At 52.6% G+C, this 25,663-nt stretch overlaps 9 protein-coding genes across 9 annotated transcripts; 5 read left to right on the plus strand and 4 right to left on the minus strand.

Moving 5' to 3' along the window:
- Positions 1–3,412: 3,412 nt before the first annotated feature.
- On the plus strand, positions 3,413–4,677 carry NEUTE1DRAFT_74833 (uncharacterized protein; the record flags this gene model as incomplete). The annotated part of the gene is made up of 3 exons (XM_009849133.1): positions 3,413–3,664; positions 3,691–3,705; positions 3,829–4,677. 3 exons carry the CDS (start codon positions 3,413–3,415, stop codon positions 4,675–4,677), a joined length of 1,116 nt encoding a protein of 371 aa, XP_009847435.1.
- Positions 4,678–5,213: 536 nt separating this feature from the next.
- On the plus strand, positions 5,214–6,575 carry NEUTE1DRAFT_115606 (uncharacterized protein; the record flags this gene model as incomplete). Its single annotated transcript, XM_009849134.1, has 3 exons — positions 5,214–5,363; positions 5,955–6,202; positions 6,255–6,575. 3 exons carry the CDS (start codon positions 5,281–5,283, stop codon positions 6,332–6,334), a joined length of 411 nt encoding a protein of 136 aa, XP_009847436.1.
- Positions 6,576–6,627: 52 nt separating this feature from the next.
- Positions 6,628–7,592, minus strand: NEUTE1DRAFT_34901 (uncharacterized protein; the record flags this gene model as incomplete). The annotated part of the gene is made up of 2 exons (XM_009848780.1): positions 6,628–6,778; positions 6,844–7,592. The coding sequence occupies 2 exons, from the start codon at positions 7,590–7,592 to the stop codon at positions 6,628–6,630; spliced, it is 900 nt and encodes a 299-aa protein (XP_009847082.1).
- Positions 7,593–8,463: 871 nt separating this feature from the next.
- On the minus strand, positions 8,464–9,128 carry NEUTE1DRAFT_34485 (uncharacterized protein; the record flags this gene model as incomplete). Its single annotated transcript, XM_009848755.1, has 2 exons — positions 8,464–8,637; positions 8,658–9,128. The coding sequence occupies 2 exons, from the start codon at positions 9,126–9,128 to the stop codon at positions 8,464–8,466; spliced, it is 645 nt and encodes a 214-aa protein (XP_009847057.1).
- A 315-nt stretch (positions 9,129–9,443) lies between these two features.
- NEUTE1DRAFT_97291 (uncharacterized protein) lies at positions 9,444–10,754 on the plus strand (the record flags this gene model as incomplete). Its single annotated transcript, XM_009849135.1, has 5 exons — positions 9,444–9,528; positions 9,558–9,621; positions 9,755–9,836; positions 10,018–10,389; positions 10,614–10,754. The coding sequence occupies 5 exons, from the start codon at positions 9,444–9,446 to the stop codon at positions 10,752–10,754; spliced, it is 744 nt and encodes a 247-aa protein (XP_009847437.1).
- A 1,054-nt stretch (positions 10,755–11,808) lies between these two features.
- On the plus strand, positions 11,809–13,053 carry NEUTE1DRAFT_97292 (uncharacterized protein; the record flags this gene model as incomplete). Its single annotated transcript, XM_009849136.1, has 2 exons — positions 11,809–12,847; positions 12,938–13,053. 2 exons carry the CDS (start codon positions 11,809–11,811, stop codon positions 13,051–13,053), a joined length of 1,155 nt encoding a protein of 384 aa, XP_009847438.1.
- Positions 13,054–14,146: 1,093 nt separating this feature from the next.
- On the minus strand, positions 14,147–19,023 carry NEUTE1DRAFT_106733 (uncharacterized protein; the record flags this gene model as incomplete). Its single annotated transcript, XM_009849137.1, has 2 exons — positions 14,147–18,677; positions 18,761–19,023. 2 exons carry the CDS (start codon positions 19,021–19,023, stop codon positions 14,147–14,149), a joined length of 4,794 nt encoding a protein of 1,597 aa, XP_009847439.1.
- A 1,109-nt stretch (positions 19,024–20,132) lies between these two features.
- NEUTE1DRAFT_74839 (uncharacterized protein) lies at positions 20,133–21,445 on the minus strand (the record flags this gene model as incomplete). Its single annotated transcript, XM_009849138.1, has 2 exons — positions 20,133–20,180; positions 20,261–21,445. 2 exons carry the CDS (start codon positions 21,443–21,445, stop codon positions 20,133–20,135), a joined length of 1,233 nt encoding a protein of 410 aa, XP_009847440.1.
- Positions 21,446–22,892: 1,447 nt separating this feature from the next.
- On the plus strand, positions 22,893–23,373 carry NEUTE1DRAFT_35768 (uncharacterized protein; the record flags this gene model as incomplete). Its single annotated transcript, XM_009848820.1, has 2 exons — positions 22,893–22,985; positions 23,071–23,373. The coding sequence occupies 2 exons, from the start codon at positions 22,893–22,895 to the stop codon at positions 23,371–23,373; spliced, it is 396 nt and encodes a 131-aa protein (XP_009847122.1).
- Positions 23,374–25,663: the final 2,290 nt, after the last annotated feature.

Consider the following 25,663-nt stretch of genomic DNA (forward strand, 5'->3'; position numbering starts at 1 on the left):
ATATTCACTTTGTCGTCAGAGAAAAGACATATTTCCTTCAATTGCTTTTTACAACTGCTACAGTCGGGATTTTCTACTTGTTTCGGAGACTAAACATTTTCTTCACTTTCGGGGCGTCTTGTTTCTCGTTTCTGTCTTCATTTTATTTCCTTGAGGGGGTTTTTCCGTGCTGTTCCATGGTTGATTCAGGTTGCTCGAGTCTGCATATTTGTGTGTGTTTATCGGCACGTCAGGAAGGTGCCTAGATACAGCATCATACCATACCTCTACCTTAGTTGACGGGAGGTACCGGTCTCATGAAGACAGGTAGTTAGAAAGAAAAGTAATGCTAAATTAGTTTGCCTACCGTGCGTCGCCCTATCTGAAGAAGAATGATAATAGAGGTTCACTTGCTGCTTTCTACCTACCCGTCCTCCTTCTTCTTCTTCTCCCGTGCCTTCTCCCGCTCCCATTTGTTCTCCCGAACCCTCTTTTTCAGTTCTTATTCCGTAATGGCGGTTCATTTTGCTGTCATGAGCTCGTGTAGTACCTCTACACATTGATGACATGAGCAAGATGGGGGTCATATCACTCGAGTCTATACCACCTTGTTACTGTATTCGCGGAAAAGAGAGGAATAAAAGGAGATAAAGAGCTTACGTAGGTGGGTTGTCCTTGACAGTTGCTGGACTGTTGTACTGTAGCGAAGATGCCGTGGGTACACAATCTATTTCTGAAACCGGCAAGGTGCAGATGGTGCATGTTGAGATATCGCTTTGCAGTATATTACCTCTAGGTGGCTGCAGATGCAGATGCAATGAGAGGAGGTTACGAGGTTGTATCGTAGCCGTACACCCTTTTAGTACCTGATCCTACCTAGGTAGTAAGAACGAGCGTTGGGATAACGGACTTGGTGTGATAGGTCGAGTCATCCTGGTCAGACTGGACCTGTTCTAGGGCTATGTAGACCAGAACGAAGGGCCCCGGGCATATTAGGTACCTAGGGGCACCGGGGCGAATTGGCTTCACAAGTCTACATAGGTACCCACCTCCGCGGAGAGGGGAGAAGGGAGAGGGGGGATCAACGCCGATCTGGATCTGGACTGGCCTGGCTCATTTGGCTAGGTTGTCTGATTCTACCACTTATCCCGAATTTTCAGGGATTTGGATCCTATCCGGGGCACTGGACTTTGGGTCCAGGTCCGGGTCCGGGTCCGGGGTCTCGGGAGGGAACTTGAATGGCACGCGTGCAAGTCTTCATGTCTTTTCCAGATCAGACGTCAAATCCAAGTCTAGCGCCAAGGCACCTACGCTAAGCGGGCCAAGTCTACCTAAGTCTAGGTACCTGGGAAGGTAGAGCAGAGTGTATAGGTAGATACAGGTAACGAACGGGCACTATGTGGTGGAGGAGGACAAGGACGGACGAATCTATCCGGCAGCGGCGCGTGCGTGGCGTGTATAAATCTAATCTCGACATGGAGGTGATCTACCCGCCTGGCATCTAGAATAGAGGTCAATACTTGGCTGACATGCTTGATGCTTGATGCTTGATAAATGGTACAGGTGGTGATAGGATCGATGCTGGTACCCATTGACCCGCAACCAAGCATGGGTATCTCTGGATGTAGAGGGTCAGGAGAGGTAAGGTACATGTACAAATAAGACCGCGAAGAATTACCTGTTATGGCACGCACATCCGGCAGAGCATCAATACATCCGCTTGAGAATGGGGGTGACTACTAGCTACCTACCTAGATCAGGGGTAGACGTGCCAGACTCCGTGTGTTGTGTATGTGTATCTCTAGAGGTAGGTAGTCGTAGGTACCTATGTCAGCAAGCAAGGCAAGACGTACCTACCTACCTCTGAGAATCTACATGCGAGGTGGGAAGAACGAGGCAACACCAGCCGCACAATGCATTTGCAGCAGCGGCGCGGCCCTTGTGGTGCTCGTCTTGTACCTTACCTAGCAGTGTAGCTAGGTAGGCAGACTTTCCCGCGCGGGCTGGTAACCGTCAACCAAACCAAGCTGTAATGGCGAACCATACAACCCCTTTGAATCTTGCAGGAAGTATGACGAGGCCTCCGTCCACTTGTCCAATATTTCTCGAGGGTTTACTAGGTACTTGAAACTCGTATTCAGGAAGCCGGGCGTTGAAGCATCATGCAGACTGATGGGTGACTTGACCTATCAGCGAGGAGTCAATGTCATGACATAGATCTGGACTCTGGCGTTCCTGAATGGGCTGGGTCTTTCGGGGGTCTAGTCAGTCGCCTGGCAACCTCAAGGTTGCTTGTGTCAGTCGATTGCTTCGTCATTTTGCAGTGGTCTCAATATCCCAGGCCTGACCGGGCCCTGTCATGTCGACAGTGTGTAGAACATTGGGGAAACGTGTTCCATTGTTCCTTGCGAGGACAGGGTTAGATGTAACGGCCCGGTTCCGCAAGACACCTTGGGTAGTATGTTGACGACAGTTTCGGCGGCATAGATAGACCAGACGGGTTAGGAAATTTCGAGCGGTTCAGGGGGGATCGAGTAGCCTGAAGAACAATGGACACCAGACAAGTAGATAAACGGCACTACTTTGTCTGTAGGTAGGTACACCTATCACATCAATCTTGTCACCGTCCGTCTCGGCTGGCGACTTCGAGTATGAAAGGTTGCTTGCTGGCCATCAATCTTTCTGCACTTCCGGCACGATGTCGCAGGATGTCGTGGGATCTAGATGAGCCTCGCTTAGATGCTGTGCTTCCCTTGTCTTTGGGGGTTTCCCGGCTTCCTTGTTCCCAACTCGGATAATCAAGTCGAACTCGGTATGCCGTTCGGACCGTTCCAGCTCCAGTCAACGGTCAGGAGGCGTCTCCGCTTGGAAACCCGTGGTGGGGGTTCCCGGCCCTCAACTGTTCAATTCCGTTCCCGCATGGCCATCATCTCTGATAGTATCGGACTCTTGCAGGCCTTTGTGTACCCAGCTGGAATGGTTTGTGAGAGCAAGGCTCGTGGCCCTAAGGTCGATAGCCGGTACCAATCGACATTGGATCACGGTTTGGTGCATTGGTTTCTTGCGCTTTTGTTAGTGGTGCGCCACTTTCTGTCGTGGTGAAGATTGACAGTGACATCCGTCGAATGTAGATTTCTGATGGTCATTCAGGTTCACTCGGGAGAGTGGGCATGACTGCGCTGAAGGTTGCTCAACGGTTGGGTTCTTTGAGAATGAGCGAGTGTCGACGTTGGTCGATAACTGCCAAGCCGGAAAGGGGGAAGAGCGGCGAGGGCACACGTGACTGGACTGCGCCGAACGAGAAGGAAAAGTGGGCCCGCGACATCCAACTTTGGAACTTCACAAAAGTCGCTGAAATGAACTTTTGTCAGTCAACGACCGCCGTCACCACGTCATCATTGCCTCGCTGTGCTGCCGGCAAACCACATCAACAATGGCTAGAACGACCCAAATAAAGCGCAAGCATATGCAAGTTGCTCGCTTTTGCCGGCAATACCTCCAACTGGAGCCGGTCGTGGACTTCCCCGACGGCGAGTACCTGTGCGATGCATCAGTCCAGGAGACACTGTACGAGCAGCTTTTCAGCGAGGACATCAAGAATCCCGCGCCTCCGCGGTATCAGCTGAGGATCCTGAAAGAGCTGGTGAAAAGGATTGAGGAAAGTATCGAGGATTGGGACCAATATGTAAGTTTCTGTAATGGTCATTTCAGTTCCATGCGTTGAAGGTGTGGCCGGATTTGAAGTAGGAAGGTCTCGGCTGGCTGCTGCAAAGTTCAAACACAAGTTACCTACCACCCCCTCGTAGCACGTTTCCTCACCAAGTTGTTTCTTTTGCCATCTTTTACTAGGGCCTCTCGGACAATCTCTACACAAGATTATCCCATCTGCTCTCGCTGCGGTTACCCTCCGAGGCCGATGCCGCGCAGCAAAAGTGCTACGTCACTTACCACCTGTCTCTTCTCGATCAAAATCTCGGCGTCGGCAGTTATGCCTTTAAACAAGATCCGGATCAACCGGGCCGGGAAGAGGTATCGTCGGCTTCTCCTGACGAGGAGCCACACATCACCCTCCTAGAATCCCGCAACCTCATCGCCGCCTCCGGCACCACCGGCCTACGCACCTGGGAAGCCTCCCTTCACTTGGGGCAGTACCTCCTCACGCATCCCTCCCTCGTCTGCGGCAAGCGTGTGCTCGAACTCGGCGCAGGAACAGGCTACGTTTCTATCCTCTGCGCCAAGTATCTCGGGGCCAAACACGTCATCGCCACCGACGGGTCAGACGAAGTCGTGGCCAACTTGCCTGACAGCTTGTTCCTCAACGGGCTCCAGGGGTCTGATGCCGTCCAGCCGATGGAGCTATGGTGGGGTCACGCGCTTGTCGGCACCGAGGAGGCGCAATGGAACGGAGGACGGGAAGTGGACGTGGTGCTGGGCGCGGATATCACGTATGATAAAATCGTTATTCCGGCGTTGGTCGCCTCGGTTGAGGAAATAGTTGAACTATTTCCCAAGGTGGAGGTGGTAATTGCGGCGACGGAGAGGAATCGGGAGACGTATGAGAGCTTCCTGAGTGTGTGTGAAGGCAGGGGTCTGGAGGTGGTTCATGCGGAGTTTCCGGTGCCGCCTAGATCTGAGCAGACTGGGCCGTTCTATAATGATCTGATGCCGATACACATCTGTCAGTTGAGGCGGAAGTAGGTAGGGGAGCTGGAGGGAGTAGGCTCGAGCTTGACGCCGGGGTGGTGTGTGTAATTGATAAGAGCTTATCGGTCAGCCTTGATGGCTGTCGCATTGTCCGCTTCATTCCTCTGAGACGACGGCTAGACAGCCAGTGAAAAGTCAAAACAGGTATGGCTCTGTCTTAGACCTGGCTTTACATCGTAGATGACAGAATAAAATAAAAAGAGCAAACCCCATCATGGTTTATTGATGAGAGCATGTCCCCGGCCACATGTTTGTTGATTGTTTATTTGGACGATCCCAGTTGGGACGACAACCAAGTCCCGCTGTCTTGACAAGGCCCGTGCACTTTTCGGGGAGGTGAGGTGCAGCACGAGCCACCCTGCACAGCAGAAACGCCAAGATTTACGCCTCACATCCCAGGCCACATTCCCATACGATTAGGGCTTGCACCCAATTAAGCGGCACGAGAGTGGAATTTTCTCAGTGGCTCCACCGCAAGTTGTCGTGTGCCCCGTGCGCGGCGAGTGCAAAAAACGACTTCAAAAAAAGCACAACCGCTCCTCCGTCCGCCGCTGCACTTCTCGGTCTTGATCGTCAACTCGCCCGCAAGACACCAAGATGGCTGACTCCGACTCCCCCGTCACCCTGCGCACTCGCAAGTTCATCCGCAACCCTCTGCTTGGCCGCAAGCAGATGGTCGTGTACGTTGCCCTCCTTCTGCCAATCTGACCAAGAGTCAACGCCGTGGCAGCAAGGCAGCAATGGATATGTTTGATCATGTCTACCTTCATTTTGTCTTTCACAGAGCATATCCGAGCAATACTTCCATCGAAGTCCCACCAAGCGAATGCGACAAAACCACCAACAGACCCCTCCTTCCACCGAGATGCGCGATCGATCGAGTCAATCATGACCTCACATCCATCATCATCCACCATTTGTACCCTGCGAAATCAATAGCCTTGATGCTCAAGAGGCCAGAAAGAGATGGGACACAAACACAAGGAAAAAAATACATTTGACCCTTGCTGAAAGACTAGCGGTTTCGCGGGGGATCATGATGCGGATCATGGTGATTGGGGGCAAAACAGACAAGAAAGATACCGCAACGACATCTCGTGTGGAGAGTGGGCGGTGGTTTGTCGCGTTTCGCTTCGGTGATCGTGATACAAATCTGAGGGAGGCGGAGAAGGAGACACATCAAGTCCAAAGCTGCTTTGCTATGCGCGGTTGTTGCTCCCTCAACAACTTAAGGACAGTCTTGCTTACTCCTGCTTTTTTAACCACTACAGGGATATCCTCCACCCCAACCGTCCTAACATCTCCAAGGACGAGCTCCGCGAGAAGCTGGCCACCCTCTACAAGGCCACCAAGGACCAGGTCAACGTCTTCGGTCTCCGCACCCAGTTCGGTGGTGGCAAGACCACTGGCTTCGCCCTCGTCTATGACTCCCCCGAGGCCATGAAGAAGTTCGAGCCCCACTACCGTCTTGTCCGTGTCGGCCTTGCCTCCAAGATCGAGAAGGCTTCCCGCCAGCAGCGTATGTTTTCAGTTACCCCCATACCTCCCAATCTATCACTAACATTCAACAGGCAAGCAGCGCAAGAACCGCCAAAAGACCCTCCGCGGCACTGCCAAGGTCAAGGGTGCCAAGCCCAAGAAGGAGAAATAAGCGTATCGCTCTCCTTGGTGCTTTGTCGTCCTTCTCTTCTATCTCACCGGGTGTTTGCCAGGCTGTGCATCCTTTTTTACAGTGCATCTGGGGCTTCCTCCGGCAGTCGATCTGCCGCCTGCAAACCTAGTCAGCATTTGGGATCCATTTGGAGGCGTGACGGTTGGGCTTTCAGGGATTCTGGCGACATAGCATACAATTCAGGGGTGTTTTGCGTGGCACAAAAACAAGATGATCAACAACTTGGGCGTCTGTGATTCGTGATGTCTTGTTTGTCGAGACTTTGACTTGTTTCAATGGTGGCTTGGACGAGTGTCCTGTCCTTGTACCTTCATCACTCTTGCCTCTGACATCTCTACCTTTCCTCTCAGATTTCCTTTCTCCGAACTCAATACTTCCTCCAATTCCAGCAAGGCAGTCCTGCTTCCATTCACCTTCACCTCGCTGTCACCCACTAGCCGAACCGCTAGACCTACTACCGCTACCCACGACTAAGAGGCCCCTGAAACAGATGAGAATCCATTCTTTCATCTTCAACCCCTTCATTTCCTTTCCCCTCCATCACCACCGCCGACTCAGGCTCCTTCTGCGGGCTCTTCCTGGTGCTCGTGCTGAGGACATCGGGGATGAGGCTGGGGGTAAGTTTATATGTGCTTGTGGCTATCCCGGTGTCCAGGTCCGTGTCTAAGCTGGTTGACAACCTGGCGGACAAGTCTTCTTCCTCGAGTGTGATATCAGTCGCGCCAGCCGTAGGGGGTATGGTAATCGTCGTGGTCTCGCAGCTTTGACCTGGCTCGGGCTCTGTGTCCACGTCTTGAACCAATCCAGGCACATCCACCCTCGCACCCACCGGAACCGGGACAGGTACCGAGTGAGCCAACACAGGCGAGCTAGGTACTTCTGGGACGAAGGGTTCGTCTTCGTTTACTAAACGTGCTGGCGAGTTAGGACGGGTTGGACCAACGCCCACGGGGGAGGTACTTCGCGTTGCATCTGCCGAGTTTGGGAGAGGGTCCGGGCGGGGGGAGTAGATGGATGGAGTGGGCTCCAATTGTGAAGCTGTGGGGTTTGAAGGTAGTGGTTGAGGTGGGCTTGACAGAGTTGGCGACGGCGATGGAGCGGATGATCTCTGGAAACTGGAAGTGGCGGACTCTGTGTTTGCATCGTCGGTCTGGATGGAGGTGTTGATTTGAAGTCGGGGGTTTGCTGGCGGTGATGGGGGTGCCGGTGAAGCTGTCCTTGAGGAAGTGGAATTCATCTTGAGGATTTGGAAAGCCAGTCAACTGGTGGACTAGTGGTTTGTTGTGTTGATTTCGTGTCTATCCCTAGATTTGATCAAGTGGACTACACAGGAAATGACTGTTCTGTTTGAAGTTTATGAGCGCTTGAGAGGGGGCACTTTTATGGGAAAATGGTAACCCCCTTGGATCTGAATCACGAAGGCATTCGCGTTGTTCTCCTTCGCACGACATGACACCTCGCCAGGCGTCGTGGCTCAATGACACATTCATGTTGCTTTTGGTCATCTGAGGGAATCACACAGACCGCGGACGAGATCGAAGGCAGGGCTAGAGGGCAATGGACTGGTGTGGTTCATGCTCACGTCAAGCAAAACAGGTCACGTTCAGAGAAGGGAAGACACGGAGGTTCATTACCTACCTTATGCACAGACGAGCAGCAACGTTGGAAAGCGGTCCACGGATGGTGTCAAAGCCCTGCAGGCCTAGTCGATGACTTGCCGAATTCCGTCAATTCGACCGGGACGATTTTACTACCCTCAACGCCGCGAACATCACGGATCATCGCGCATGTCACATACCTCGGGAGGCTTCTGATGGCCTAGGGGCAGCCAGTCCATCTGAGCCTTATCACTGAATGGCCGGAACTGTGGAGCAGGAAATTGAAGCAGACGCTTGAATTTTCTCGTCTTACTGCCTTTGGTTCCTTTCCTGGCCTGCTTCTATCGCTCCAGTTACCTATCCCTTATCCTCATCTACCTACCTACCTTTCAGTCTCCTAGAATGCTGGATTCAGCCCGTTCTACACATTTTCCCTCGTCCGCTTCTTCCATCTGCGCCAGCGCCAGCGACCCATCCTAATCAAACAGACCATGTCCGGGGCCGCGACCGTCAATCCTCCGGTGAATCAGCCCTCCACCCACCCGGTGCACCAACGGTGGGAGTTCCCCAAAACCCATCCGGGTAATCGTTCCAACTGCCTACAGTAAAACGATTCATCATCGTGACCCCGATGGGCATCGATTGGGCGGCGAAGGTGTCGCCGGTTGCCAAGGAAATACACTCCTAGTTGCATGTACACATACATACTGCAAGTGTCTCTGGTCGTGGCTGTCTCTTGATTCGACATTATATGGGATGGGCTGCTGCTGCCGCTGCTGCCGGTCGAGTCGATCCTCTTCACCCTTCTCCTCTATTTGCTCCTGCTCCTCCTCTTGCCTGTTTATCACATCCCCGGCATTGACGCCGGTCAAATCGAGATGAATAATAAACGACCGAGGACATTCGGCCGCGTTTCCGGAGTAGATCACAACATAATCATTATCACCGTGGTCGGACAATGGGTGGCCGTTGATGAGGCTTCCGGAGAGCTTGAGGGTTGCAGGGGTGGAGGAGAGGTTGAGGGTGTTGGGAATTTCGATGGACAATGAAGGGGTGGAAGGGGTAGGAGTGGGAGCGCCGGAAGTAATGGGGACGTCGGGGACGGACGAGCTTGCGATGCTAGGTTGAGAGCTGTTCATCACTTCCGGTTGCAAGTCGGGGCTGTAAGAGGACATTTTGGATGCGGAAAAAGCGAGTATATCGGTAGACTCCTGGGTGATAAGCTTATAGACGTCAGGTGCATTGTTTGGTAAAGAAAGGATCGGGAAAGGAGCAATAGCGAGGGGAGGGTGCTCTAATATACCTAGAGCCAGAGGCATCCTCCCCGGGGAAAAAAAGTGAAGGGATTCCCATCACTTCTCCTTCAATGAACATGACACCCTATTAAAGCGGTGTTGTCGATGACACTTGCTTCCGTTGGTGGTTGGCGAGCGAAAGAGGTAGACAAACTAGCCTACAAACTGCCGTGATGGAGATTGAAGAAAAACACGATGACAGCCGGGCATGTGTTCAACATCATGGCGCACATTTGGGCGTTGTCAAAGGTGAGGCCAGTGAGAGGTCAAGTATTGTTCAGTGGGCACAATCATGTTGGAAAGAAGGAGAACTGAACAATAACGGAGAGAAGGACATCAATTCGAGGACAACGGAAAATCTTTGTTCTGATCGGTAAATTTACCTCTACTCTCTGCTAAAAGGTGGTTGAGAAAGAAAGTACGATTCATCATGATATTCATGACAAGCTCACATTCAATCAAGAATGGAAGGAAGCTACCAAGCGGACTGTTGCCCTTATCGACAGCCTTATCTCTGCGCACAAGAACCTTGATGGCCAATTTTGTCAACTTCACTTCTCGACGTCGCCAACCCATGACAACCTCCTAGTCCTGTTCTCCAAAGCACGCCAGTTACCCTGAGCCAGCTCTATTCATTGCGCGCCGCCTCAATTCCTCATGAACGCTTTATCCAGGGCCGACAAGCCATTCGAGCGAAATCCCACCCATGTCAAATTAATCCTTCAGCCTCCTTGATCATTTATCTTCATTCGAGTGAAGCCACTAGAAGTTACTCCTCGAAAAAACTCGGGTGAATCGAGCGGCGATCTGTCGCTACTGGAAGTGGATGGTGAAATCCGCCGGGACGTACACGACCTCGCAATTATCCTCGCGTTCCGAGTCTTCACAGACGGGTAGGCGGCTTTGGCTTGGGAAGAGTAGGAATCGGAGCGCTTGGTACAGTGGGAACTGGTTCGCCGTCCTCGGTGCGACAAGGAGGTTTAGGCCCGGGAAGGGTCGGGATCGGGGCGCTGGGGACCGTAGGGATAGGTCCACCGACCTCGCAGCGAGCAGGCGGCTTCGGCTTGGGAAGCGTTGGAATGGGAGCGCTGGGAACGGTAGGGATGGGCTCCCCGAAGGTGGTGCAGGTGACCATGTTGAGGTTGGTTGGATTTTATGGATGTTCGTGGGGGTTGCTAGGTGGTTCCTGTGGACCGTGGTTGTGTTCAAGTTGTGCTTGGACAAAAAGGTGTTGATGTTTGGTTTTGGTGATGAAAAGTCGCGGAAAATTTTTATGCTTCTCGCTCACAGGAGTTGCTCTCTAACCTCGGCAAGAAGTTATAGGGATGTCGGTCAATCTTGTTTGGAACTGACAATCTGACGCAGCGTCGCCGTTTGATCAGGCTACTTCTGGTGGTGTTAATCGGTATGCCGACTTCTCATGAACGAAATTGGAAGAGGTGGGAACACGAAGACGGCGCCAACATGAGAGCGAGGGCCAAGCAGAGATTGGGAAGCGATTGCTAGATGAGGCCAAACTTGGGTGAAGAATGAGTGAATCTCAAGTTCAGAAACAACATAACGGGAAACAGCCGACAAATATAATGAACACCCAAGGAAGGCTCGATATCCGCGTACAACATTTCGCCATCGGAAGCAACGAAGGGCTCCTTATCGGCGACGTACAATTCTCCGATTTGCTACCTCAATGTCATACATGCGAAACATCAACGTCCAGTCAATCTCCGGCCTCTGTCCGCATGCAGGGGCACTTCCTGATTCTGCATGTTGCACTTCAGCGATTCATCTCGATGTTATCTTTGACATGGCGATTTGCACTGGACTTGAACATCCAGACGCGTCATCAACGGCACCGAAAGGAACAGATTCTCGCCAGGAAGAATTTTTCAACTTCCTTGATCCTGGCCTTTTGGTTCGAGACATGACCGTCATACACTTGAGCTATCGAGTCCACGCCCACAACCGGATACATCGAGTGTCTGGGCACGGTTTGGCTTCAGACCCGACAGATACTGAATGGGAGTTGCGTTTGTTGGGGTAGTGCTGAGGGAGCAGGTAACACGAAATTGGAAATCATGATCCTTTGAATCATGTTGGAGAAGGGTGCCTCATTGCAAAAGGGGGAGAAGCTACCGTTGTTGAGCGTGCTTGATCCAAGGTACGTGATGCTTGGGCAGTGACCTACTGCTCAATGACAGCTTTGCGTTGGTCCCGTCCTTCTTCTGAACCTTTCAGCTTCAAACGCTTTCGTTCCAGTTTGAACACTCACCGGACAAATACTTGACGCCTATGAGAATGCCACCAACGTCTGATTAACACCAAGTGGGAGCCGCATCTGACTGAGCCCGGGTACCTTGATGGGTAGAGGTAGTGCTTCCATGGAGCAAGGCATGTCATTTCCATGGTCGACAGTTGCCATGAAGAAGCCACACTCTGATAAGGAGCTATAAGAATGCCTCCTGTCGTTGCTTCCAGCCTTGAAGACAATTGTTCAACGCTGACAGCATCTCTCAATCTTCATTTATCAAACGCAGCGCAACTACAACCACCACACATCACAATGTCCGAGTCCTTTTCAGAGACCCGATCACAACCTCCGTCACCGCCGTCAATCCCCCTGCCACGCTCACCATCTATACCCTCGACACCCAGCACTGGAAGTCCACAAGTCTTCACAGTCCCAGCGTCCTGTCCCTCCACTTCCCAGCCCACTTCAGCCCCCAGTTCCCACACCTCTTCCGCTGAAAGCTCCATACTTGACTTGTCCGTATTCATTTCACTCAACCCCCAACCAGTAATGACCCGTGATCCCAGCCCAGGCATGACTTTTCCAAGTCTACCCAGCTCAGAGGCAGACCCTCAGTCCATGTCCAGCTCTCAAGCCAGCGAAAACTTCACCGCTCCAAGAGGTACTTGGACTGTCTCAACGGAAGAATATCCTCGACCGACGGACAATCTACAACCAATCTCGCAAACCAGCTCCGAAGAAGGCTTCATCTATTTCACCGAGACCCTACCCCTGAGCCCTCCTATTCCACTTTCCCGGTGCCGGGGCGGTACTCCTCAGATTAACTCCCAAGCTACTTCCCCGGACACTTCAAATCCCCAACCCAGCATTTATCCATACCCTACTCCTATCCTACAAGTCAAAATGCCCGGCTATTGGGCTTCCTCTCGCAGTACTTCCCCCATCCAATCTCCGTTGTCCAGCTCTCAGCCAAGTCCCCAACCTCATACCGCAACGAGCTCCAACCCCTACCCCAGTCCTATTCTCCACGTAACCATCATGCCCGGCTCTTGGGTTTCCTCACCCAACTCTCCTATCTCTTCTCTTTTCAGCTCGCCTGCTCTTGAGGCGGCTATCTCTAGAGATTCCATTCCTTCGAATCCTTCCACCACTTTCACCACTTCCACCGTTTCTCCCACTTCTTCTACTCCTATTATGCACGCGGGGAATGACGCAGAAAATACAGGTACTTCACAAATAACCATCACCATCGCCGGCCTCAACATCTGCAACCCTACCACATATGGCACCAACACCGACAGAAACACCAACACAAACACATGCACTAACCCCAGTGACAACACCAATGAAAGTTAGGTTAGCATCAACTCACCCGGCATTGAAAAAAGATCGAGCAGGTCGATTAGCAGTAGCAGTAGCAGTAGCTGCAGCAGCAACACAGAAGGACTTAACGCCGCTTTGACAACTTTGACTACCATGCGCAGCTCGTGTGAAGGTGGTCCCCCTTCTCCTGCTAGTAGTACGGGTAGTTTTGAGCTGGGTTGTGTTCAGCAGTGAGGTACCTGATAGGAAGGAAGGATGGGATGTGAACTGGTGGGATTCGATGGGGGTGGGGACTGATAGGTTGTGGATGGGGATGGGGATAAAAACTAGGCTGGGAATGGAAACCAGGAGGGGAAGTTAGAGGTGTGAGGTGAAGTGGTAGGTGGGTAGGTACCCAGGAAGGTAGAAGTACCTAGGGAAAGAGTACCTCTGGCACTAGATGCTTGTAAGGATGAATAAGGTAGTTGCGCGTACTTAGACTTCCTGACTTGTTGATTTCCAAGTCTCCGAACCTAAACGACGCCCTCAAGTAGAATTAGTGCCTTGTGAACCATTTTCCTGGTACCTCTACCTACCTACCTACCTACACAAAGGACGAAGATACCTCTAGCAAACGCGGAAAACATCAACCCTTCGCCAAACCCCCAAAGCCATCAGCTCGTCAAAGACTTGTTCCCCTTTATCTCCGATCCACAGTCTCTCTTTATGCCATTGAAGTTCCGTATGTTTCGTGATATTCTTTAGCCATCAAGCAGACGGAAACCCACCAACCCCATGATCCACGACTTCTCACTCCGACCCCCATTTTTTACAAGTATGTATGTATCTCGCCCATCAGCCCGTCAGTCCACCGCATCAGAAGTAGCTCTATTATTATTCGAGAGCCCAGCTGGACAAACTGAGTTTGGAAGGCCATGACAAAAGGGAAATGATCACCACGGAGCCATGAATATAGACGGTAATATGTGGATAAGGTACTTCTAAGAAGCAAGATAATTCATAGCTGTATCAAACATGCAACTTCTAATAATCCTTTGCCCACCACTGTAATCAACCTGCCCAACCAGTACAGGCACTAAGCCCCGCCTTCAATCTTGTCCCATGATTTCTACGCCATGTTCAACTTGGATTGTCCTACTTTTCTTGCCTCGTATTCCTCCATAATGCACTGCAAAACCGGCTTGTCTCGCAGGAACTGAAAGAGAGAGACATGCCGATGCGTTCTTGTTTGTCTACTGACCCCTTTCTCTCCAATCATCTTCTCACCCTTCTCCTCCTTTACCTCCTTCTCTACCTTCAAAAGCGGTCTGTTCAACTCTCCCAAATTCTACTTGGAAGAAGCCGAACCTCTGTTCTTCCTCAACGACCCCGTGATAATACTCGGCTGACTCCTCCTCGGACTCTGCACCTGCGTAGAACTCAACCTCGTGCTACCAAACAGCTTTCTCCTTGGTGTCACAAATGACGCCGACGCTCCAGGGGCTGTGGACGGCGGCGCTCTATTTTGACTCTGACTAGTAGCCGGACTACTTTCATGATAAGTCTCATCCACATCATCGTCAGCATAGTCTTCATTCAGCTCAGGCTCCGGGCTGCTGGTCAGATCCCGAAGGTCAACGACTTGAGACCCGTCAGGAATGACGAAGGAACCGCTGAACCGAGTTGTTCTTTTCGATTTGGTAGTGGCAGTGGTGGTTTGGTTCAGTTTGGAAGGGGTGGAGGTCGTCCGACGAAAGGGCAACTTCCGAGGTGTAGGACGCTCAATAGGCGTTCTGGCTAGTTTCTGGGCGAGCTCGGATAATTGGCGACGCTTCTCTACTTTGATTTGGGTGTCGTCCATTGTGGTGGACTCCTGGGAGGACTCTTCTTCGTCCAATCGCTTCATGGCCTGCTCGTAGTCTAGGTTGACAGCGTCCAACGATTTGCGAGTCTTGCTGGTGGTAGGGATGGGATCTCTGGGGGTCGACTTGGGCGGCTGACTGGCTTTGCGTTGACTGGATTTGGTGGTGGTTTGGCTCAGAGAGGGGAAGGAATCGTTGCTAGAAACTGAAAGGTCGGAAAGCGCGGGGCTAGCAGGCTCTTCGGATAGTGATGCTTGCTTCTGGGGTCTAGGTGTAGTCTGTTGCGATTCCTCATCCTGATTGTCCTCATCATGGTCCTCCTCGCCATCATCATCCTCCTCCTCCTCGCTATCATTCTCCTCGTTATCCTCCTCGTGATTGGAACCTGGCATTGAGACATCTTCCTCATCATCGCGACCTGGCATCGGAACGTCATCTTCGTCCTCAGGCTCAGACTGGTCGAGGATCTGGTTGTTTCCCAAATCGATGCTAAACTCTGGGTCTGGCTGCCTTCCGCTACGAACGCTATCTGCGTCGGAAGGGATAACCTCAAGCCTAGCATAGCTAACATAGCTACCCCGATTGTCAGCTACCTGTTCCAGTCCATCAGAGAATCCGTTAAGTGTAAGACGCTGGGATTCAAGGTAGGCGGAGGAACGGGAGGGAGGTCTTTGATCCTGGGATTCAGGCTCCTGGGAAGGGTGATCCGAGACGTCTGGCAGCTCATCACCCAGGACGGAGCTGCGCGGAGGGGTGTTGTGACCTTCGGACGGGGGTGCGCTAAGACCATGCTGGGGAGATGACGGCAATTCGGGTGCTTGTTCACGCTGTGGCGAGGGATTGCTTACGTTTAGAAGTTTGTCGCGAGACACAGAGGCATCCGCTTCCGGGCGTGAGCCGGTACTGATAAGGCTGATTTCCGAGCGGAGATGATCATCAATGGAGACATTGCCGGGGGAAGTCACCTGCGCAGCTTGAGGTTCGTAAGAGCTTCCATGGTCCGTAGCAGGGATGAGACTTTCTTGAACGATTTGCGACTCGGGCTCCGAAGGTGCCTTATGATCGAGAGTACGCGAGCTGGCCTTACTGGCCCCATCCTCATTCGCCGGCGAGATATGTTGGGTCTCCGGCACCAAGACTTCATCCTCTGACTGACGCAAGACACGCGGCTCCATCATGTCGGCAAAGTTGATGGTCCGGTACCCCTTTTCGGCATCCTCATCGGCGTCATCCTCGTCCTCTGGAACCTCAAACTTGTCATAGACTCGGTTGCCCTCATCATCATAGACCTTCTCGTTGACGTCCAGGTTCCTATCCCGCTTGGCAAGGATAATTCGCAAGTCGTTCTGGTCCCAGACCTCAACAACGGTTCCTGTCATGTTCATAACCTGAGGTTGCCAGTTGGTAGCCTTGGAGAGCAGGAATTGCTTCCACGTGATGATCATGCCAGCCTTGGCTTGTCCTGGTTGGAGCAGAGGCAGGGTGGTCAAATCACTGGGAAGAGGAGGCAAGTCTTCTTCTTCGTCTCCGTGCTCGTCGTCATTGTGCTCCTCTTCTTCATCGTACTCTTCCTCATCTTGTTCTTCTTCGGGGTGGTCATGAGCCGCATAAGCATCGGGGTCCTCCTCGTCGTAGTTCAGGACAACATTCTCCTCAGCGTCCGACACCTTTCTCTTCTTGGTACCCGGCTCGTCCTCCTCGTATTCCCCCTGGTTCTGCTGCTTCCGCTTTGAGGGCCCTCCACGGCCATTGCCCCAGTAGTTTTGCTGTTGAGGATCCCAGCGTTGATAGAATGGGAAAGGTGGTTCGCTGAGCTCGACGCCTTCCTCGGTGCACTCAACGGCAGTATAGTTGATCTTTTGGCGCCAAGCATCAGGATCTATTTCGGTTACGGCAACTTCGGCGTCTTTCTTGGCATCCTCCACACGGTGGTTAACCAGAGGCTTGACACCCTTCATCAAGCTAGCGCGAATCTGTTCTTCATCCTCTTGAGACTTGGGGTTCTTGAGACCAAGAGATCCGAACAGCATACGGCGGCCAGCGTCCACGTTGAGTTTCGTCTTCCGCTTAGCCGGGGCAGAGGTTGTGTCGTCTGCAGAGGGCTCAGGCTGTTCAGTCTCGGGAACGGGTGCTGCAGGCTTTTCTACTTCAGCTGGTTTGCCGAGATACTCAAGATGACCGAGTGACTGGAGCAAGGCCATCCTCTTGGCCTCCAGGTCAGCCGGTGTCGACGTCTCTGTGTCTTGACCGGACGTAGAGCCAATAATAGAAGTGTCTCTGGACGCGGTCTTTCTTATCCTAGCAGAAAGCCTCCGGCGTGCGTTCCGGGCCCTTGTTTTGCTCTTGCCTTGGCCTGGAGGCACAGGGATTTGGTCTTGTTGATCGTTGGATGTGTTTGAAGCATCAAGAGTGGCCGTATCAAGGGTAGCTGACTGTTCGCTGTGGGACTGGAGTACAGCTTTGGTAATGTTTGCATGTTTAGAACTTGAAGTAACTGGTTCTTCATCCGAGTCGTCATCACTGCTGTCACTGGAATCGGACTCTGAATCGCTGCTAATATCATTATCGGAATTTGCGTTGACATTGCCGCGTGAAGAGCTATCAGAATCACTGCTGTTGCTATCATCACTGCTTGAATTGTCCTCCTCATCTTCGGAGTCGCTCTCGCTGCTGGATGCGTCCTCCTCTGAGCTGCTGTCGTCGTCGCTACTACTGTCGCTGTCGCTCTCGTCAGAACTTGAGGATTCGTCATTGGGCTGGGGGCTCTTGGGGGCGACCATCTCCGCGGGGGGCTTTACTTTGGTGGTGTAGACCTCGGGGCCACTTTCGCTGTCACTGGCAGCGGATCCTTCGTCAGAGGCTTCGCTGAGATCCTCTTCGTTCAGCATCTCTTCCGCATCATCAGAAAGGGAGACAGCATCCGAGTCGTTGGAAGAGTCAGAGCCCTCTTCAGATAAGTCCTCGTCGTCCTCGTCGAGGTCAAAGTCTGACCCCTCCTCTTCTGAGTCGAGGGGAATCTCGTTCTCGTCGGAGGGAGCAGCAACTTTAGAGGGCTGGGCGGTGCCCTCATCGTCCTCCTCCTCATCAAACTTTTTGTGAACAGGAAGCCTCACATCCTGACCCGACATACGAAGGGCTTCGACCATGTGACGGGAAGCTGAACCATCAAGGATAGAGCCAGCAGGGAAGCCATGCTCATCGTAATGCTTGACCAACGAGGCGACGGATTCGGCATCACTCTTTTCGGACGCTTCAACCTCGAGTTCGTCCTCAATTGCACCTTCAGGTCCACGGACTTGGAGACGTCTCTTATAGGCTAGCATCTGTTGCAGGGTCATGTGGGGACGGTTCCTGCGTCGAAGCTTCCAGTAAACCTTGTTCTCGTTGCTATCGTGCTGAAGGAGGAGCTTCTCGCAGACGCCGACCGAGACTCTGGGGAAAGCAGCGCGGAGAGCAGCGATTCTGTCAATGTCTGAAAGGTCGATAGACTTTTGGGACTTGGTGGGGCTGATGTCGGTGGGTTGCTCAGCACTGTCCTCGACTGGGGTATCTTCTCTTGACTCTGCTTCCTGAAGACCCTCAAGTTCATCGGCAAGTTCGTCTGGGTTGATCTCGTAGTCGTCATCTTCGTCTTGGCCCTCGTCTTCTTCCTCATCGTCACCGTATTGCTCTTGATCGACAAAGTCATCGTCTTCTTCCTCGTCCTCGTCCTCGTTGGCATCCAAGTCGGCGTTGTTGAAGCGGACTTGACGAGTGCTCTCCCGGTCCTCGGAATCTTCGCCGTGGCGGGTGAGGAAGAGGGGTTCTGCTTGTTCATCATCATCACGCTCGATGGTATCGTATTCAATTCTTCTCCGCTTGAGAGGGGGAATGTCGACCGGGGGTCTGTCTCTGGGAGACCTGAGTCGGGGCCGGCCAAAGGGAACGCCGTCAATCAGGTGCCTGCCATCATTGGAAATTTGATCACGGCCGGACAGCAGACGGCGCTTTCGGTCACCGGTGACGAGGGGTCGGACACTGCGGGGTTGGGTGTCAGCAGGTGAACTGCAAGGAGGAGTTGAATGACGGGGCAGGTGAGAAGATGTTGATGTTCCACTCACAAGACTTCTTCCTCGTCCTTGAGGACGTTGGCCACCTGCTGGAAATGCAGACATTCAAAGGCATAACCTTCCTTATTACGGAGCTCGACCACGTAATCTTCAAGGCCCCATTCGTGGCTCTCGAGGGGAATGATGTCGTTGATTTGGTCGACGAGGTCGGCAATGGTTGGGTCATTCTCCAGAGGAACGTGGTGGATGATTCTGACCTCGGGGAGGGACTGACGCCGGACGACGAGGCGCAGACGAAGGCTGTGGTCCTTCATGTTGCCGTTGATGTGTAGTACTTGTGGATTAGGTGTAAAATTGAATGGTATGATATCGAAGATGAACTGAATGGTTGGCTATGTGATGTTTGTCGTCTTGTTCGGGATCTGTTCCGGTGGACAGCAGTAGCACTAGTGGTGATGGGAATTTTGCAATCGTGGTGGTGCTTGGTGATCTGAGTCCGAGATGACGAAAAGAACGCGTAAAGTGGAAATATTCAATTTGGTTGTTTGCGGGAGTCGGAAGAAAAGCACTGCAGAGGAGAAGGGAAACAAAACAGTCGAACAAGCAAACCGTGTTCCGTTCTGTTTCGTAAGATTTCACTTCAGTTTGCTTTTCGCTCCTTCCACGCTGGCGGAGGATTCAAGTTCAGTTCATTGGATTCTCTCAGCTCTTTTCTTCAGGGCATTTTGTGGTGGTGGCAGTCGCGACAGGCGTTATTCTGCAGCTTCCATTTCCACTTCCATCCCGCGCTGCCTCTGCAGAACAAACGCTGATTCAATCCCGCGCCAGGAGGGGAGCACCATGCAAGCCTTATCGGTGGAGCCCAACGTTGATGCCAAGAAGTTTGATTGTGCTTCCTGTTGGATGAAACATTGCGGGGCGTGTGGGGCCAGCACTTTATTCGTTGCATCTTCCACTGTCTTCCGGCACTCCAAAAGGAGGAACGTCCCTACAGTACAGTACCTATATAGTGTACAGGTAACCAAAGTTGTAGCCGAGTGCGTCGCTTCAGAGGTCCGATGTAGGAGAGAGAATTATGGAAGACTCGAGCACGTGAAAAGGCGTCACGAGCTACTGTGACCTCCAAGAGGTACCCCGCGAAAGACTTGTGTTCGGGGATAGCAACAAGATGAGGGAGCTTGAGCATTGGATACTGGTAGGATCAGTCCAGAACTCGCGAGATGGTAATCCACGGTGTGACCATAACCGTCTGGAAAAGATTCAAACAAAATCTAATTAAGAAAAAGAAGGAACCCCCTTGAAACGCCTCGATTTTTGTGCCGCCAGAGAGACATGCCCGGTATACACGAGATTATATGCAGAATAGATGTCGCCATGTAACAAGAACTGTCTAATGTGTTCGTTCGTGTTCGTGTCAAATGTATCACTGAGGGAGCGCTCCCATATCCAACATGTGTCCCATCTTTTCAATCTGTTGTCACCCGTGTTAGCACATGGTCACCAGCAGCAGCAGCAGTAGTATCACCAACAGGGTCAGCGTCACAAACATACCTTGGTCTTCAAATACCCCTCCACCTCGGGCGCCCTGAACCCTCCCTTGCCCTTCCAACTCAACGGCACCATGGCCACCCGTTCCGTCACCACAATCTCCCGATTCGGGCCCTCCACCGCCCTGATCTTGTCGGGGTTGTTCGTCAACAGTCTGATCTCCTTTTGTCCCAAGTCCCGCAACATGGCAGTCGCCAAACCATAGCTTCTCGCATCCGCAGGGTGGCGCAACAGCAAATTGGCCTCGACGGTATCCGACCCCAGATCTTGCAGGTTGTAGGCCTTCAACTTTTCGCCCAACCCGATTCCTCGGCCTTCTTGGCGTAGATAGATAATGATCCCACCAGCGGTATTAGAAGGCAACGACATCAAGCGCGCCGCCTCATCCAGCTGCTCTCCGCAGTCACAGCGCGCAGACCAGACGGTTTCGCCCGTGTAGCACTCCGAGTGTATCCTGACCAATGGCACCTGCTTCTTCTCCTCCGCCTTCTCTTCCTGATCTTCCTTCTTCGTCTCTCCAACACCCGGTTCCCGACTCGTCGTCCTACCGGGATACAACCGGCCCGTATAAGCACCCCTCACCAACCTGTCCATCTCCGTCTCACCCTCCCGCACTCGGTCCAGACTTTCACTCCGAATGTTGTTCCCAAACACAATCGCCAGGTGCTCCTTGTTGTCCACGTCGTTGGTGTACAAGTGCAGGAACATCTCGGCCCCGTTGGTGGTCGGAATGCGCGCCCGCACTATGCACTCTACGTGCGGCAGAGATTCGAGGAGCTTGGGCTTCTTGGTACCACATCCTCCTGTAGGAATGGAGCTGTCGACGGGGATGCCGCGCGGCTCGGACAGGGAGAGGGAGGTTATGGAGGTGGAGGGGGTTGCTGTGCCGGGGGTCTGGGGAGGCGTGAAGGAGGGCGAGAGGAGGGAAGGCGGTGGTGGTTGGGAGAGGGGGGTCGAGGGCACCGACGAGTGTGTCGAGAGGTTGTCGCTGGTGTCGAGGGTGATGGCGGGGGTTGTGGTCGGTTGTGCCGAGGTAGAAGAGAGGTCTACGGATTCGACGTCGCCATTGTCTCGAGACTGCTCGCTGGTGTTCTCTGATCTCTTGGGGGAGTAGAAGGAGGGTAATTGGCTTGTTGTCGCATTGTCGGCTTGCGACGATTGCGCATCTGATGTTGGTGCCGGGCACATGTTTGGTCTGAAGTGTTCGGAAGTGTTGAGCCGGAGGGGCAAACGGAGGCGCGCTCTAGAAGGGGTTCGGCTGTGGTGGGATGGAAGTTGTTTGGTCGTGTTGAGGTCTGGAACATCAATTCAACTCTAGAGAACAACAGAGCGGGAAGCAATTCGACAAGTCGGCGGTGTCGTAAAGAGACTCGGAGAGAGAGAGAGAAGGAGAGAAAGTTCCCGAGTCGGTCTTGTCCAACAGAACTAACACAAAGTTCGGATGCGCTGGGTCAGATTGCGGATTACTGTACATATGATTCGTACCCAGGGAACGGCGAATTAAGCCAAGGGTCCGAGTCCGTCTCACACATTCAGCAATTGGGGAATCATTAGTCATGGACCCGGCTGCGGGGATTCTTCGCTGACACTTCGCTGACTTTCTGCCGCCCAAAAGGGACCAAAATGGAGAAAGGTCTCTGAGACAATTGGCCGTGCTTTGCGGGGTTGATGCCTGCCACGGCACCTTTTCCGGCAAGCCAAGGGGCCTGCCGGAGACAAATCGGGGTGGGTCTGTGCGCCATCATCCAGGGCATTGCTGTCTCGCGAATTCCACTCTTCGAATTTCAAACGGCTTTTCCAGAATGACGACTTCAACAAAACATCACTGAAGAACTAGTCTAGAACTCGAAAGTCCGGGAGTTCGTTTACACCCGATATCGTGATTTGTTACTGAGCAAGCGCTATACAAAACACGTCTGATGACCATTCCCAGACGCCAGCAACTCCCCCGTCGAGCTCTGCATTTCTCTTTCCCTCCTCGCCGCCATCTCAATCTCTTCCAATTGCAACCCCAACACTCCATGGACTTCCCCTTGCTGCTGAGTCCGTTGTTGGGAGCCTGGATACACCTTCGATATCTGGTCACCTTCTGAGATATAACTGCTGAAGCATGGCGGGGCAAGTTTGGCCAAGAGAGGACGCAGCGGAGGAATGGACACGCAGATGATGCCTAGTGAGCACTCGATGATGGTCCAGTTGAGGGGAGACACGAGGTAGTCTGCCTCGATGGTCAGTATCAATCTTCCACGCGGGGCTGGATTTGAAACTCACAAGTCACGTCAATACCCTTGACATCACCCAACGAGACGATCCGGATAATGCTCGAAGCAAAGGCACTGGACAGTCAGCGAGATGTCTTTTTTTTCAAGATCTTGCCCACGAAGGCGCAGACACTCACATAAACCCAACCCCAAACAGCACGCAAATCATCAACCTCTGTCTCAACGGAATACTCAAACTCCAAAAATACGGCAACGGCGCCGCAACCAGCACAAAGTCAATCGCCACATTGACCCCGGCATTCGCATACAAAAAGTCCACAAAGGGAATACACTTGCTACCAGCAATCGTATAATCCCACGCCGCCTTCAGCGGTGTACACTGAAAGATGGTCGCCAAGACGGCGCAAACCCCCATGGCCGTCACCACAACAGCCGTGCCGTACAAGATCCACCTTAGGACTTGGCCGGAAAAGATCCTCAAGTACGACGTCAGGATAGACAGCTTGGTAAAGGCGCCAGCTGCCGCATAGAAAACGTGGGCGACGTACATATGCTTTGATCCCGTCAGCCTCATCATCACCCCTGTTCAAGTTCCGGCCAGAAAAACGCACCTTCACACATCGCGTCAACATATCCAACATGTTCTCCACCGGCATCGGCAAGTTCCAGATATGTTCCCCCAGTCCATATCGTGTCGCTGCAAGGGCCATGGAGGCCGAGACCAGCGTGAATAGCCCGGCCAGGATGATGAAAAAGTCATCGACGAATAGACGGCGGGTGATGTACGCACGGCAGACGATGCGGAGAGAGACAACCACACCCACAAGCACGATCAAAACCAGGTTGACCTGCCATATCGTCGGCTTTTGCGTGGACTTGTCGCTGAGGTCGTAGCCGGCCAATATATCAGGACTGAACGATGGTCTTTGTGCTTGGCGGGGGAGTAGCGGGTGTAGGGGTGGCATTGGTGTTGGGGGTGTACGGGACAGGACAATTTCTGAGCATCATACTGTAACTGGTATGCGCTCTTCGGAGACGGGATCGCAGGGCAATATGGGATGAGGGTGATAAGGCGGATTTATGATCTCCCCGATCCCAGACTTCGATCCTCGAGTCTCGACACGATATACATCCCCACACAACGGACGAACCGCCTCAGAGCTATTAAGTCTTTAGCCGCAACTGGCGGCCATGTGCGTGAAATCGTGGCGCTGGTTTCCGTTTCCGCTCCGCTACACCACAATATGAACTTGCAAGCGCTTATGACTTTGTGGCTCACGGTACGGTGGAAACGAGGGAGCAAGACATGCATTGACACTTGCTCAACGCCCGTTGTGAAACCCCATTCAAGATCCCAGTATCATGGCAGCAAGATGGTGAAAAGAGACATCCCAGAGAGCTGGAAAGCTGGAGAGTTTGGCAGCCATGTAGTGACGCCATGGGTACCTACCTATCTATGTCACCAAAAGAAGATTTGCGCGAAGCCGGGAGTGACTCGAATGGGAGTGTTTTCAGCTGCGATTACCCGCGGCTGGGTCCCAAGATGAGGCCCGTATTTCATCCATCGGAATACGCAGAATCGGGTCAATTGTGCAATTTTGGCATGCACAATCCAATTTCCTCCCCTCTCTACCTCTACGCGGTAGGTTACTGTACCAGGCTCCAAACAAGACCCTTGGCCTTGGGAAACGGGTAGCCGCATGAGTTATACCGGACCAATGCAGACATCTGGGTGATCATTGGCAACCATTGTTCACTTGAGCGAGACGATTTTCTCAGAAGTCCGGTCTCGATCGCAATACCCCAACTGATCCAGTTTCTTGGGTTGAGTAGATCGGCTTCAAATGCACGATCCTCCCGCCGGTAAAAAGCTTCTCGACCGCAAATGAAGAACTGGAAAAAGAAGCAAATCATCTCGGAGAAGAGAATACGGATTCGGGAGTGCTGCCAGCCTGTCGCGTGCTATTGACGAGCTCGACCAATCAGACATCTGAATCTGATTGCCTTCCCCAGCGGTTCAGCCTGGCACACGACCCGTCTCGGCAGCTTGTCTGTCAGCGCTGAATTGGAAGGCCATACAAGCCATTTACGTCTTTCTCATAACTCAGCCACCACGGACAGATAGCCCTCTAATATCTTGCCAGGCCTCGACATTCAGAAATGACTTTGAAAATTATGGCAGCGGTGGCAGTTGTGGCAACAACCGCGGCTCAACCAACTGCTGCCGGTGCTCGGGATATGAAACGAGGTCGTTCCATATCGTCAGGCTGGATGGTAAAGCTTGAGGAGGCTTGACCAAACATGACCAAAAGAATACCATCTCCGTGGTCGGCGCTTGTTTCCTCCGTACATGGCAAGCTGAAAGGAAAGTCAATGGCGCCGCGGAGAAATAAAAAAACATGGCAGAAAAAGCAATGATCCCAATAACAAGACGCATGGCACAACACAACAAGAGAGGCCTTTGGATATGTTGCCACTGACAACATTACTGGAGATGTGATTGAAAATGGGGTAAGTTTGCGATAGTCAAGTGGAATACGGGGTCCTGGATGTGTGATGTACAAGTGTTCAACGGGACGAGCCAGGCGCGATTTGGCCTGCGTCAGAGAGTTTTGCGATGTGCCATTCAGTGTGGTCTTCGAGTGATACCACAACCATGAGAAGTTGCTGCTATACGTGCGCATGTTTCTTAATATGAGGGGCATGGGATGTGGTGTCATGTGCACTCACTGCCCGCACATAGGGGTCCAGTCTACCGGCTAGGTATGTTGTCCGGCCCGGCAGTTTCGCCGAGTGGCAGCCGGGAAACCTCCGTAAACCGTTGGTCTTCATACAAGCGCACGAATCATCACGGCTTGAGTTCCTTCCGGAGCGGGCTGCCGTCTGCGATTTACACTCCTGACACTATCCTCACCTCCATCGCTTATGCACGCGCCTCATTTCCTCAAGATCGCGCGAGTTCAGGCTCACATTACATACAAAGATCTGTCAAATATCCCCAGACCGACAGTCAAGGTGACATTACCACCGTTTTTGAATCTGGGGATTAATCGGCACCTGACCCGGTTCCTTGTTTCTGGAACTCCTTTATTCGGCCAAGGAACCTGCGACTCCCGTAGCGTAACATCGCGGAGGTGTTGGCTCCGGATTTTCGGCACACCTGCCGACGGCCTTGGCCTTGGCC

The sequence above is a fragment of the Neurospora tetrasperma genome, assembly GCF_000213175.1.
Source record: "Neurospora tetrasperma FGSC 2508 unplaced genomic scaffold NEUTE1scaffold_1, whole genome shotgun sequence".
In the NCBI taxonomy this organism is placed as follows: domain Eukaryota; kingdom Fungi; phylum Ascomycota; class Sordariomycetes; order Sordariales; family Sordariaceae; genus Neurospora; species Neurospora tetrasperma.